At 36.1% G+C, this 14,786-nt stretch overlaps 1 protein-coding gene across 1 annotated transcript; it reads right to left on the bottom strand.

The window, feature by feature from the left end:
* Positions 1-269: 269 nt before the first annotated feature.
* Positions 270-4,116, bottom strand: LOC109242785 (chaperone protein dnaJ 49-like; the record flags this gene model as incomplete). The annotated part of the gene is made up of 2 exons (XM_019409645.1): positions 270-1,053; positions 3,105-4,116. A coding segment is annotated over one exon (1,011 nt), but the record flags the coding sequence as incomplete, so codon positions are not given.
* Between the last annotated feature and the right edge of the window lie 10,670 nt (positions 4,117-14,786).

A 14,786-nucleotide genomic window follows, 5' to 3' on the forward strand; every position in this document is an offset into this window, starting at 1 on the left:
AGCTTAGCCAAACACCCTCTAGATCCAAACCACTGCTTCTTCAGTTCATATAATATTTTTCCCCCTTGAATCCAGAGCATTTTGTCGACAAAATTACTAAATTGGTCACTAACTGAAACAAACAAACAATTTTCCCCTTATATTTTCTGTTCCTTTACCTTCCTTTTTGTTCAAAACTGTAGGAAGTAGTAACTTCTTTTCTTAATTGAACATAGTTAACAATGGAGATGAATACTCAACTGAACAACAAGGGCCAAGAGATCACAAGATCTAAAATTATTACATTTTGAATTATAATCTCTTGATTGCAATGGATATTAACAAAAATCGCTCCCATTTCATTTACACACTCTACTCGAATATTGTATATCTTCTTTGAGTATACACTAGAACATAGATATCTCTGGAGTGTAACCAAAAAAGGGTCAAATGGGCTTGTGACTAAAGCCTTTGCCTATTTTTAACAAGATTACTAATATTTCATCGATGTAATAGGAACATCACAAAAAGAATTTCTTAAGAAATGGCATATGATTCCTTAAGCATTGATAAATCAGGCACATCAGAAAAATTTCTAAGACACAGTACTTCATTCACACTAGGACACCTTTTTCTCCCATGATGCCCTACAGCACAATGGCCTGAAATATGCATGGATCTGTGTATATTGTTCCAATCGCGGAACTGAATGTGAAGCTTATGTTCATTATATATTGGATCCCTTGAGTTTCCTATGGGTACTTCCTGCTTTTAGCAGGTTGAGGACGTGTTTAGTAGGGAATGTATCCGAACTACTGCAAGAATGACTAATTTCAAATGAGTAAGTGTGACTTAGATGCTGTCAGCCATGTCTATGTTATCTCAATCACGCTATGGCATGCTGTTAAGTGAATTGTTATCAATAATGGAGAAAAAAGATGTCTGATCATACATCTGGATCTGGAGATGAAGCTTTGTTTCTTGCTTTATCTACCCAAGCAGAGTCTCGTCCTGCACAACATACTAGAAGTGTTGCATTAACACCTTAAATCTCCATGCACCCAGTAGACATACCTGCAATACAAGTATAGCAAAAAGCAACTAAATTACTAGCCATCTCAGAAGATGGCACCAAAAAGATTAGGTCAGGTTATACACAAGATATGTCTGCATGAATCAATGTCATGAGTTAATAAATAACCCTATTCCCCAAGATAAGTGCCTATTACTATGCATTTGGGAAAGCCTTTAGAGTGCAGAAGTTATCCATCAAAGTGGACTGCAGCGATATCTCGTACACACCTCGCCATTCTTATTTTATCACTAGAAAGAAAATCAGAAATCAGTCTCCAGCTATATCCATGTACACGTGGAAGCCATTACTCAAGGATAAATAGGAAAGAAATTGCTGGAGCTAGAAAAGCTTTGCTGTATGAAGAAATATGCGTATTCAGTAAGAACCAGGGTCTAAAAAGACAAGCTACAGAAAAAGTAAAACATCTATCAAAATTCCAAAGTCATTAGATAAAAAGGAAGCTGACACCCCAACTCGTATAACTTGATAAAATCCATATCATCTATGGTTAAATGTTATATAAAACTTTCAAACAATCCAATGAATAAATAAGATCTTACTTACAGTTATAGCCAATGGAAACAAATAATTTAACACTCTTTATGAATTCTTGAAAAGATACCCCATTACATCTTTCTTCAGTGTGTCGCTTTCATTAATTTCTTTCAAGAATTCAAAATAATTAGAATGCCAACACCCAGGCCACAGAATAAAACCTTTCTCTCCATCTCCACATTCTTCCAATTCCTATACCAAGTTAAAGGTCAATCATAAAGGATGCAAATTTATTAGCAATTTAAGTTCCCCCGCCCCCTCCGCGGTAGTCATTATGACCGAAAAATTAAAAGAAAGAAAGAAAACAAACCCTGTAAAAAATATTCAACACCAGCATTATATTTCTTACTACAAGCCAAATAGTGTCACAACAGATAACAAATCTGTAAACAACACTCAAAACCAGCAGGTTGTAGTCTAATCATATTTGCAGCATTATATTTCTTACTACAGGGCCATTAGTGTCATAACAGATAACATAGGATGTAACAGAATGAACATAGCAGTAGCCAGTAGGATTCAACAAGTATAAGATTTATACTATCTTGAAAGATAAAACTACAAAGGTGACTTTCAGAAGTCTTAAAGGTAGATTCCTTCCCCTCAGGGACAACATTCAAGGACTTCAATATTAATAGAACTAATGCACTAACATTGAAGGACTTCAATAGAAAGATGGCACCTATGTTGCTCGGATCCTCCGATAAGTTCGCTGGGTGCATGTTGGATCCTCCAAAAGTAGTATTTTTGGAGGATCCGACACGGGTGCGGCAGCATTTTAGAGAGTCCACGCAACATAGGATGGCACTAACATTCAACAATGTTAAGTTGCAACCGGCAGTTCCTTTTCCAAAAGAAAATATTTTCATGCAAACTGCAATCTAACATTCAACAAAGTTGAGTTGCAATAGATGGTTCCGTTACAAAAAAAAACTTATATTCACACAAAGAACGTTAAAATGGGACTAACATAGTAAAAGCAAACAAAACTTCCATGTCATCTAATCTTCACGAGGAGAAAGGGTAAAAAATGGTTGAAAGATTGCAATTGCTGAAAAGAAAATAAGTTGACGTGTCCTTGTTTATCTCAATTGCTTAAATGTCCATATTTTATTCTTGAGCATATCCACAGGCCATTGCCGAATTGGACCAGTCCTTCCATACATGCTTCTTATGGTGTTTGAAAAGAAATCAGAATAGTATAACTCCACCTAACCTCAATGTGAGATATGTTTTCCTGTTATGGTTGCATGTTTATATATCTGGTGAAGCTTGAACAACAATCTAGAAGTCGGGCTGCATAGGCATGTCTCAATATCTAGAATAGTGCATTAAATGTGTAATTTACTGACTGGAGGTTGAATTATTTAGTTTCTAAAGATGACATGAAACCTCACATAATGGATAGCAATTATAAAGTCATTGCATTGATCAAAGCTGAAAATCACTTTCAGCAGAGAACAGAATGGAAAGAGCCAGAAGAAACTAAGCTGACCTCAAGCTACTCCAAAATTTTGAAGCCTGTCACAGTGAGGTGTTGGGTAGTTCCTGTTCCATTGTCGCCTCTGGAGTTCTATATCACAGTAACGTTCAAGCCTATTTTTGTAATCTTTAATAACATGGTCTTCAACTTTCTCTCGAGCAGGACTACCAAGAGGATAATTCTTATCAAATTCTGCCGATTTAACGAAAAATTCTACCCCATATTTATCTGTCACCTTCTCAAACTGATAAGAGTAGTTTTTATGCAAAGAATATTCAGGCTCCGAGAAAGGAAGATAAGCAAGTAAGAAAATGATCAAAAATGGTAACAATTGAAGGAGGAGAATTAAGTTAGGCCCAGAGGAACCTAAATCCTCTCTCGGCTGACGGACATTGGTCCTTGTCCTGTAGACATAAGCTGTCCTAAACATTTCACGCTGACCAAAAAATGCCCTTATAATCTCTTCATCATCAAAATCATCTTCAATATATTCATGCTCCATTCTCCTCCGACGTCTAAGATTATACAGCTGATGAAACTCAAATTCTTCAACCAAACCCGTCTCATCATACCGGCTCCTTGAATCATCATCACTCAAACACTTAAAGGCCTTGGATACTTTCTTAAATGCCTCTTCAGAACCCGGAGCCTTGTTTTTGTCCGGATGAACTTTCAGCGAAAGCTTCCGATATGCCTTTCTTATCTCTTCAACTGAACAACCCTTCTCTAGACCAAGAATTGCATAATAGTCCTTCTTGATCTTAATATGTGTAACCAAATGCACGTGTTCTTCAGTATAACTCCTCTCCCCATCAGAAACCTCATCTGATTCGACACGACCATCAACATGTTTCTCACTCGAAACATCGCCAACTTCACCAGGGTGATCAGGAGTTGAGGCATCAAGATTTTCACAAGCAGCCAAAAGATCTTTGACATCTAGTTCACTATTAAGGCGGCATGCAATACCAATAAATTTAAGCGCTCTCTGCTTATTGCCCGACACAATTGCCTCCGCTACAATTCATGATGCCATGGACAAACACCAATCCAGGCTCTTGTTTCGCAATTCAATTTCACCTGATCACCAAAATAGCCAACCAATCACTCATCATAAAGTATACAGATAGATAAACGAGGCGCTTTTACACATATTGGTTGTCAACATCATAATAAGAAAAACATTTAGAGGAGAAACTTATATTACCATTTGTTGCTAGCATTTGGAAGCCACATTATTATTATCAAGGATAATTTTAAACATTAAATAACCCAAAACTATAGAACAGAGAGGCCACTACCTTGTTTAAAAATTGAAGCTTGATGAGTGACCAACACCGGTCTGGGTTTACAATCACCAAGATAGTCAACCAATCAGTCAAAATTCTAATAGTGACGTAAATGATGTACTTTTATGCATATTACTCGCGAACAATATCAAAAGATTACCAAAAAAAATCATTTTGAGGATATATTATAATTAGCTCTGAATTGCCTTGCATTGTATGCTGAATTATATTCAGCAGATAACTTCATCGCAAAGAAAACCAATCATTAAAGAACAAATACCCTCTGTTTTTGTTTTACAATTCAATTTCACCTGATTACGAAAAACGAAATAAAAAACAAACAAAAAGAAAATTCAGAAATTACATGACACTAACACGTAAAGAAGCAATTATACGCATATTATTCAGCAATTTTACGTGAAAAGCAATTTGAGGAGATATTGGGATCATTGATTTGAATTTCCTATTATTGTAAGGAGTAAATCAACCGAATTTCAACAGAATTTTGGTGCAAAAAAAAAAAAAGAATCAACAGAATTTCAAACATAAAAACAAACCAAAAAGTTATTAAAACTAAGAGAGCTTTAACTTAGTTTGGAACCTGAGCAATGGCAGAGCGAGCGCGAGAAAAGGAGAGAAATGGTCGTGTTGACGAAGAAATGGAGTCTGAGATTCTGAATAAAGCAAAGATCCGTACCATATATATGGTGGTGGTACAAATCTGCGTTCACTGTAGCAACAACTCTTAACGTGCCACATAACCGAGTACAAATTGGACTAAAAATTGCATGGGGCGCCCTATTTATTAAAAGACTACTTTCTCTCCAAGTATACGTCAGTCTACTGTCTCTGTCTCTCTCTCCCGTTCTTCGCGTTTTTGATTTGTTCTTCTTTGAAATCAAACGGGTTTCGTCATTCTTCTTGATTTTCAACTGTTTATTCCCTATAATATTACGTATAATCACAGGTACATTGCATTAACTTTTTGGGTTTTATTTTAATATTATTTTTACGATTTAATTTCTGATTTTTTTTGTTGATAGTCATGTTAGTTGAATCGTTTCCCTTTTTTTATTTATGATAAAATAGTTTCCTAGGGTATACTTTGATTAGTGCATTAGTTTTCTAGGTTTTACTTTTACGATTGTGTTTTAGGTTTTTTGAACGTGTGTTTGTGATTTTGATGAAAATTCTATAAATTCTTCAGTGACTTTTGGAGACTTCGAAATTTTTAAAAATTTTGAGAGTTAAATAGATGGTGCTATTAAAGTGTGAAGTTTATAATACTTCAAGGATACCTTAATTTTAGGAGCTGAAGTTTTGTTTTGTGTTTTGTGCTTTTGTTATATTTTTTATGAACTTCAGCATTATTTGGAATTGAATTTGTGTTCTGTTTTTATAAAAACTACAGCATGTTTTTGCTAAAGATTTTGTTTTGTAACTGGTGAACTTCAGCATTCTAGGAGCTGACGTTTTATTTTGTATTTGCTGAACTTCAGCATTTAGGAGCTGAAGTTTTTGTTTTATATTTGTTGAACTTCAGCCTTCTTAGAGCTGAAGTTTTAACTAATTTTTTGATAATGTGTTGACGTTATTTTTCCCATCTTTTACTTTTTTTTTAACAGATGGCATCTACGAAATCCAAATCACCTACAAATCGTAAAGCACCTAAAGATCCTAAAGCACCTAAACAACGTAGAATATGCAAAGGTCTTTCAGTCCCTGTTGCTCTACCTACAAAACCAGGGGAGAGACATTATGAGTTTCGAGATTGGTTTAACTGTCGTGCTTACTAGAAGGGGAACCACGATTTGAAGAGTTTAATTGCAATTTTCTTGACTCCTGCACAACATGATAAGCTGAATACTAGTACATTTCGGTATATTATGGCTATGGAGAATTTCAAATGCAGCATGAAGTTAGTTCATTGTTTAAATCTTTCTCGAATATTCACCAATGAGCGAGACTCCATTAGTTTCAAGATTTTTGGCCATGATGTGTCGTTCACCCTTGAAGACTTTCGCATTATGTGCGGTTTGAGGATCACAGCACATAATGTTGAAAAACCAAGTAAACGAGAGAGCAAGATTCTGAAGCGCTATTTTCGGAAGTCTAAGAGTGTGACCTTGAAGGACATTTGAGATTTTATGTCCCGGAATGAAACTCAAAAGGATGATGTGAATTTCAAACACATATGCGAGAGTGATGAAGATGCTGTGAAGCTTATCGAAATTCTTGTTGTGGAGTCTGTTTTGTTTGGAAAAAAGAATGAATCAACTCTGCTGGAGGAGTATGCAGCTATTGTTGAAGATGATAAGGCTTGTGCTGATTATCCTTGGGGTAATGCGTCTTATGAGAAGCTCATTACCTCAATGAAACATGCATTGGACAACCAAGACAAATTAATTCAACTGAGTATACTGTTGGTGGATTTCCATTTCCAGTATGTGTTTGGTTCTATGAGTGCTTCCCAGATATTCGGGAGAAGTATTTAAAAGAGGACGACTTCCTTGATGTCCCTCAGGTTCCTAGGATGTTACGTTATGTATCTTTGGGAGAGCCTAGATATAATGAACTTCATGCGGATTACTTCAGTAATCATGGTGTAAGTTAATATTTTATTTTTTATTTTTGTAGTTGTGTTAATATGTTAACGTATTAGTTTTATTTTATTTTCATAATATACTTTTTTGTATTAAACAGAAATATCGGCCATTTAGGATATTGGATATAATTCCTACTGAAGAGGAATTGAATTCAATGCCTTTAATTGGACAATTACCATGCAGCCAGATTCATTCAAAGGTACTTAATGCGGTTCCTTCAACTGGTGAATCACCACGTAGTCGGAGTCGATCAAAAGAAGCCAATCAAACTCCTGTAATTTGCAAATTACCTCGTACCCAAAGTCGTTCTAACCGTTTACAACGACATTTGACAATGAATTAGTCAACACAATATGTTGTGTAAGTTTTGAGCTGAAGTTTTTGTTTTTGTGTTTTGTAAAACTACAGCATGTTTTAGCTGAAGTTTTTGTTTTGTTTGTGATGAACTTCAGCATTCTAGTAGTTGAAGTTGTGTTTTGTATTTGCTGAACTTCAGCATATTTTAGTTAAAGTTTTTGTTCTGTATTTGCTGAACTTCAGCATGTTTTAGCTGAAGTGTTTGTTCTGTTCGTGAATAAAGTATTCTAGTAGTTGCGTTGTGTTCTGTATTTGCTGAACTTCAGCATGTTTTAGCTGTAGTTTTATTCTGTTCGTGAATAACTTCAGCATTCTAGTAGTTGAAGTTGTGTTCTGTATTTGCTGAACTTTAGCATTCTTTAGACCTGAAGTTTTGTTTTGTGTCTCTATATTAGAGCGTAATGACGGAAGTTAAAAGCCATGCAGAAGAAGAAAGACGCATGATCGCGAAAGAAGTTGTTGAGCAGTTTCAACGGGATGAGGGATCTGCTATTGTGGATGCGGTTTTGATAAAAGTCAAGGTAAGCTAATTTATAGAGAAGTATTTTTTTTTCTGCTAATGTATTCAGATTAATCATTGTTAGTAATTTTTTTCTAGGAATATTTTGATGAGAAGTTTGAAAAGTTATTTAAGATTGTCGACAAATCAAATGGAATGGACGATGGCGATTTTGATTTGATGAAGTGTCAATAATATGATAGGATGAATGACTCGTTCGAACATCTATCGGATATTTTTTCTGCTCATGATGTACTGCATAAAGTCGCAGATGAAAATGTAACACGTGAGGAAACGGCTCTTGAAGGTGATCAACATGTTGAACAACAAGTTGAAGAGGAACGTTCCAGTGTTGATAGACTGAGCAAAGATGGAAATGATGAAAATTTATCAACCGAGAATATAGGAAGCAAGAAAGGTGTAGATGATGAAGTTGTCGATACTAAAGAACATGCACCGAGTTGTGCTTTGGGCAGTGATATTGCAAAAGGCAATTTGTTTGGCGATGGAGATCATGAACCTGTTGGTACTGAAGAACTGACATCGAGTGATGTGTGTACCACTATTGGGAAATGCGATCGCTTTGCGGACGCAACAGCTATTTGGCAAGAAATTTAAGGTGTAGAGACACAGAAAATATGCACTATAGGTATACATATTTTCTATGTTTTATATATATATATATATATATATATATATATATATACACACACACATCCCCCCTCTNTGAAAATAGTTGTGCTTCATTTGATACAACTAAAAAACTCTCTGATGATGCTGAATTGAATGAAGATAGAGTTGAGAAAATCCTTCCAGAGAATACTCCAATGCTCCTCGACGTTGCTGCACAATTGAATGAAGCTGGTGCTGTTGATATCGACAAAGGCATGCAGCTTGGCGAAACCACAGTGGAAGACAAACGTCAAGGTATTCTATAGATCACGATTTTATTACATTTGATCCAAGTATATATTTTCAGTTTGAAATTTCACATACTTTATTTTCTTTTTTATGCTTTTTGATGATTATTTAGAAAGACTCAATGCAGCTGAAAAAGAAATTGGTGAGCTCATTCGGCTATATGAAAAAGGAGAAATACATCTATTCACATTTGTTGGCTCACAGACAGGTGTGAAGTGTGTTTATATTATTTTTAAAATTTAGTTAGTATTATTTAGTATATTTTTTTTTTGCATGAAGATATAGGCGTATCTGAAGGTAATGGAAGTGGATCCGTTGGAATGCAAATACCATCTGTGTCGCAACACTTAGACTAGGTAGTTATTTTTTGCAATTCGATTGCAAGGTGTTTTTTTGCCTAATGTGTGTTTTGTATCAGTTGTATTTATGTATATATTTTCCTTGCTTTTGCAGATCTCATCTGATGCATCACAACTTCTTCCAAATCCTAAGAGAAGGAAGATGTCTAGTTCTCCTAATGTTTTGTGTGACACCAGTGATATCCCCAACTTCAAGTTATGTTCATTTTCGCTGGGTAGTACAAAAGGGACTGGTTCAGAAGGTAATTCTGCTGCCGTTGTTGTTGGTGAAGAGAGACAAGAACATCGTGAACAGCAGGGAGTTGGTCAAGTATCTGCCACCATGGCTGTGGATTTTTCCCCTGCTGCTGAACCGCAGCAGTTAGTTGTGACGGCACAGCAAGAAGAGCAAGCAAAAAGAAAACCAGATAAAATACAGAAAAGGATTCGTATCGAGAGTATTTTGGTTGAAATCTCTTACGTCATTCCTAACAAAAGCGAAGGGGGCAAGATTGAAAAGTAGGAAAGACTACACGAAGGTGTCCCTTCCATTATGTTAATCAAGACAGTGGATTGATGCAAAGATTTACAGACTGGTTGAAGACGGATGCTAGTGAATATAATTCCAAGCCATCCAGATTAGTTGGAATTGATATTCCAAAGTCATTCTTTACCGAGCTTGTGGATCCTACCTCTGATCTTTCAGATGAAGTATGTTATTAAGTTTGTTTTTTGAATTGGTTTTCAACTGTATTTCCCGAAAATTCAGCTTATTTTTATTTTTAATATTTTTGTACTGTAATTTGGTAAACTTCAGTTTTATGCATGGTAAATGTCACGCCCCGAACCTGGGCCTGAACGTAACACGGCACTCGGTGCCTGACTACATGTGACCGAGCGAACCAACTGGCTGGCTAAATCAACATGTGATATCGTAACATACAAAATGCAGAAGATAAACTAACACATGTTGATTTACTAAAAGTATGGATGATATAAATCAGAGTGCGAAAATACTAATACAATTCTGAAACATATTTGCAGCCAACATGGCTTAACATGAAAAGTCTGAGACTCTGTCTAACTGTTACTCTAGTCTATGAAGCCTCTAATGAAATACTGAAAATACTGACCGCCTTTAAGTACTGAAAACTGTAAGGTAATGATAATGCACCGAAAGAACTGGGGATCGCCAAATTAACTGGTACGAGAATCCTAGCGCTTTGAATCATCAACCTGTTAATCATTACCTGCATTGTGAGATGCAGGCCCCGGGCAAAAGGGACGTCAGTACATTTGAATTGTACTGGTATGTAAAGCAACTAAAAGAAAGAATTATAAATGCTGAAACTGAAACTAAGCTGATAACTGAAATGATAACTATTGAAACTGAAACTGAAGTGAGAACTGGTAACTGAACTGATAACTGAAAAGATAACTGATAACTGATAACTGAACTGATAACTGAAAAGATAACTGATAACTGATAACTGAATCTCCTCTTTCAACTGCAACACGTATGGATCATCAAATTGTTTCTCCTTCTCTTCAGCTACTAATGGGGAACACGTCCTGTTCTAGACAACAACTCCGTCATCTTCAGAGTCCGAAGTCGAACTCCTATCTTGGTTGGTGAACTTCTTTCACCAGAGTTCTCTTATCTACCTCAATCATGAGTTATACTTCTCACACTTTATCTTCTTAAGAACTTCCTGAAAACACTTATAGCATTATTGTGACCTAAGTCTTTGACATGTACTCTAAGTTTTAGAGTCCCGTGCAATGGCATTACCCTCATAACACACAAATAGGCATGATTTTACAGCTTTTCTGTGATCACTTTATCATCAATAACTAAGCTCGGTAATCATTCTACTCACTTTGTGTTTCTTACACATGCTATACATAATCCCTGTGGTAATTATACAATTTTCCCTCATTACCGAACTGATTTTCTTTTTCATATCCCATGCTAACTATTCTAGTTTCAAATCTCCATCTGGACTTACTGATGGTTTTCACATCACCCCTTAGACTAAAGGTCTTATACTTGTGGATCCTTCTCTTTTTCTTGGGATCCAAATAACTTTCCTTATCTTCTGCAACTCTTTGCAATTTACGTCAATGACCATTCATCTTCCGACTTACTTTTGAGCAATCTTCCTTACTAAGAAAGACTAAATTATTCACTTAAAAGAAAGCTAATGCATTCACAACTATCATACACAATCTTAATAATTTAACTCTGCTCTCACTGTCAATCTTGGGAAGACCCATTTTCAATAATTCTTAAAGGCTATTCTTCTGTAGTTGGCTCTCTTACTGCCTAGCTGATTTTTTTTTTCACTATCGTTGTACTTCAGGTTTAACTTAAACTCTTTGGGTTCTAACACATACGTTCGGTATTTCAAACTGCCATCCACACACTAGAGATAACCTGGCTAAGTGGATCAAATCTTACCTCTGCTAGCTCTGCTAAAATTGCTAATTCACTGTATCTACTCAAAACTTACTTACTATCCTTTCACTAACCATCTACTAGCATCATATTTTCTTCTCCTGCTTTGAATAACTAAAGTGAAGCATAAGGTTACTCCTAACTTCCCTCACCATCTGATCATATTCTTTTGCCGCACGCTATCATTCTTTTTGAACTATGCACATGAATCGCACTTGGGGAAAGTTCATTTGTCTTAACAAAATTGGAATATCTAAACCCAAGCTTTCTATACAATACAAAATCATATCATACTATAAACATCCTCGGTAATCACTTAGTCACATAACCTAAGAGGTAACTGCCATATCTTTTATCTTACATCAATAGCTGCTTCTTATAGTAGCTTACTAACGTGGTACTTCTAGTTCTGATTTGAATAAATCTAAACAACTTAAAATAATTCCCTGAAATTCAATATTGGCTGCTCTTGGTTCTCATTGCATACACCATATCTTCTAGCCATTTGCATGAGTTGTACGAAATCACATCTTTGGTAATAACAAACGTTTCTAACTCCTAGGTATTTTACCCTTAGGCTCTTTTCTGTCCAAAACTATAGTAACCAATGTTAGGGTGTGACATCTGAACTATCATCATCCAACTTGTGGCTCCATTCCCAAGAATTACATAAAGTTGTTCTAGGAGGTAAAATACATATAAATACACTACAGTGCACAAACTTATCCTTCAGAGTATACTGTCATCTGATAAATCACTTCCTGCGCCATCCGGCGAGTCTTGGTCTTAATCCGGACCTAAAATATGCAAAGATTTCGCTATGATCACTATTACTTACATCTTTTAGAACCCATAGGCATCATTGTATACTTACTAGTCACCAGAATTTTGATACACTGAAAATTGGAGATCTGATAACTGAATAACTGATAACTGGCATCCTGAATAACCATAAACTTGCTAACTGAATGATTGTGTAACTGGTAACTGAGGTAAACTAATAGCCATAAGACATGATAACTGCTTTTGTACTTTCTGATAAGGTTATGCTTTAATGTGTACTACTATCCATTGCATCCCACTTTTAACATCCTCTCAAGTCTCATATTTACCAACATGTACTCCATAATTATACCCCAATGGGCAATTATCCTCTCTAGGACCTTAGGTTTCTCCTGCGCATTGCTTGGGCATCCAATACGTTTGGAATTCGATAGGAAGAGAAGGTTGACTATTTCTCTAAGCTTCATGGCACGATCTAGAGTAGAAAGAAATGAGACAATCCTAGATGTCTTGGTAGTTAACCGTTTATATGAGTGGCCGGCACACACATATAAAGGAAACTCCACTAGACACGGCTTCATAGACTCCCTAGGACTCTTGAACCTAGGGCTCTGATACCAAGCTTTGTCACGCCCCGAACCTGGGCCTGGACGTAACACGGCACTCGGTGCTTGACTACATGTGACCGAGCGAACCAACTGGCTGGCTAAATCAACATGTGATATCATAACATACAGAATGCAGAAGATAAACTAACACATGTTGATTTACTAAAAGTCTGGATGATATAAGTCAGAGTGCGGAAATACTAATACAATTCTGAAACATATTTGCAGCCAACATGGCTTAACATGAAAAGTCTGAGACTCTGTCTAACTGTTACTCTAGTCTATGAAGCCTCTAATGAAATACTAAAAATATTGACTGCCTTTAAGTACTGAAAACTATAAGGTAATGATAATGCCCGAAAGAACTGGGATCACCAAATTAGCTAGTACGAGAATCCTAGCGCTCTGAATCATCAACCTGTTAATCATTACCTGCATTGTGAGGTGCAGGCCCCGGGCAAAAGGGACGTCAGTACATTTGAATTGTACTGGTATGTAAAGCAACTAAAAGAAAGAATTATAAATGCTGAAACTGAAACTAAGCTGATAACTGAAATGATAACTATTGAAACTGAAACTGAGGTGAGAACTGGTAACTGAACTGATAACTGAAAAGATAACTGATAACTGATAACTGAAAAGATAACTGATAACTGATAACTGAACTGATAACTGAAAAGATAACTGATAACTGATAACTGAATAAAGGAAGTAAGGATATGAATACTCCCTCTTCTGAATGGTGAACAACCTGTTTATCTGAATAAGCTACGGCCTCAGGCCCAATATATATGTGCACAAGCTACGGCCTCAAGCCCAAGTATACGTATACATAACTACGGCCTTAGGCCCAAGTATGCGTATACATAACTACGGCCTCAGGCCCAAGTATGCATAAAGCATATAAACTACGGCCTCAGGCCCAAATGCAGGTGTTCAACATTCAGGAATTTAAAATCAGAATTTGAGAATCATACTGCAAATACATGATAGTGAAATACTGAATCACATTGAGTTACATGATACTGGAATACTGGGTTACATAATACTGACATACTGAATGGGACTAGACTGAGACATGTATTCTTGAACTGATTATGAATACTGAAATCTCAACTGTTTATGGCATACCGAGTAATCTATACTAAGACTCGGGGGCATCAAACCCAAGTCTATATTGAATACGCACTGAGCTCACAACGTTCAAAACGAAAGTCATGAGCGAGTTATGAAGCTAGAGAATAGAAGTTCTACAACTATTCAAGGAACTAGGCTTAACTATATTTCTGAGGCAATTGGTAACGTCGTAAAAGAAATGTAGTGTAGGGAGAATCATTAAAATTCCCAAACATAGAGAGTTAGCCTCACATACCTTAACTTCCTGCTCTTGAGCATAATACAACATTCGCCAACCCTTTCAACTTTAATCTATATCAATACAAGTCAAAGGGATTCCAAATTAGCAATAATAGTCATGTTTTGGTCACTTAGGCATTTTATCAAACACTCGGTGGCATAAAGCTTCATAGCCCTTATTAATGGTGTCTCTACACCCAATAACTCATTCTCTTGCTCCTAGATAAATTCTAAAGTCTCAAATGGTTATAATCGATATTATTATTTATCACCCATAAGCTAAACAACACCCTTAACCAATAATCAACACTCAACACCTCAAACCTATAATCATTCATGCTTTTCTATCAAACCCATCAACTCATATCTCATGAACGAGGGTTTATATTCATTAAACCAATGCTAGAATCAATTAGAGGGTGAAGACATTACCTTTTTGAAGTTCAAACCCTTGAATTTCGATTTCTAGGCTTCCTTCT

This window comes from Nicotiana attenuata, unplaced genomic scaffold (assembly GCF_001879085.1).
Source record: "Nicotiana attenuata strain UT unplaced genomic scaffold, NIATTr2, whole genome shotgun sequence".
Classification (NCBI taxonomy): Eukaryota; Viridiplantae; Streptophyta; class Magnoliopsida; order Solanales; family Solanaceae; genus Nicotiana; species Nicotiana attenuata.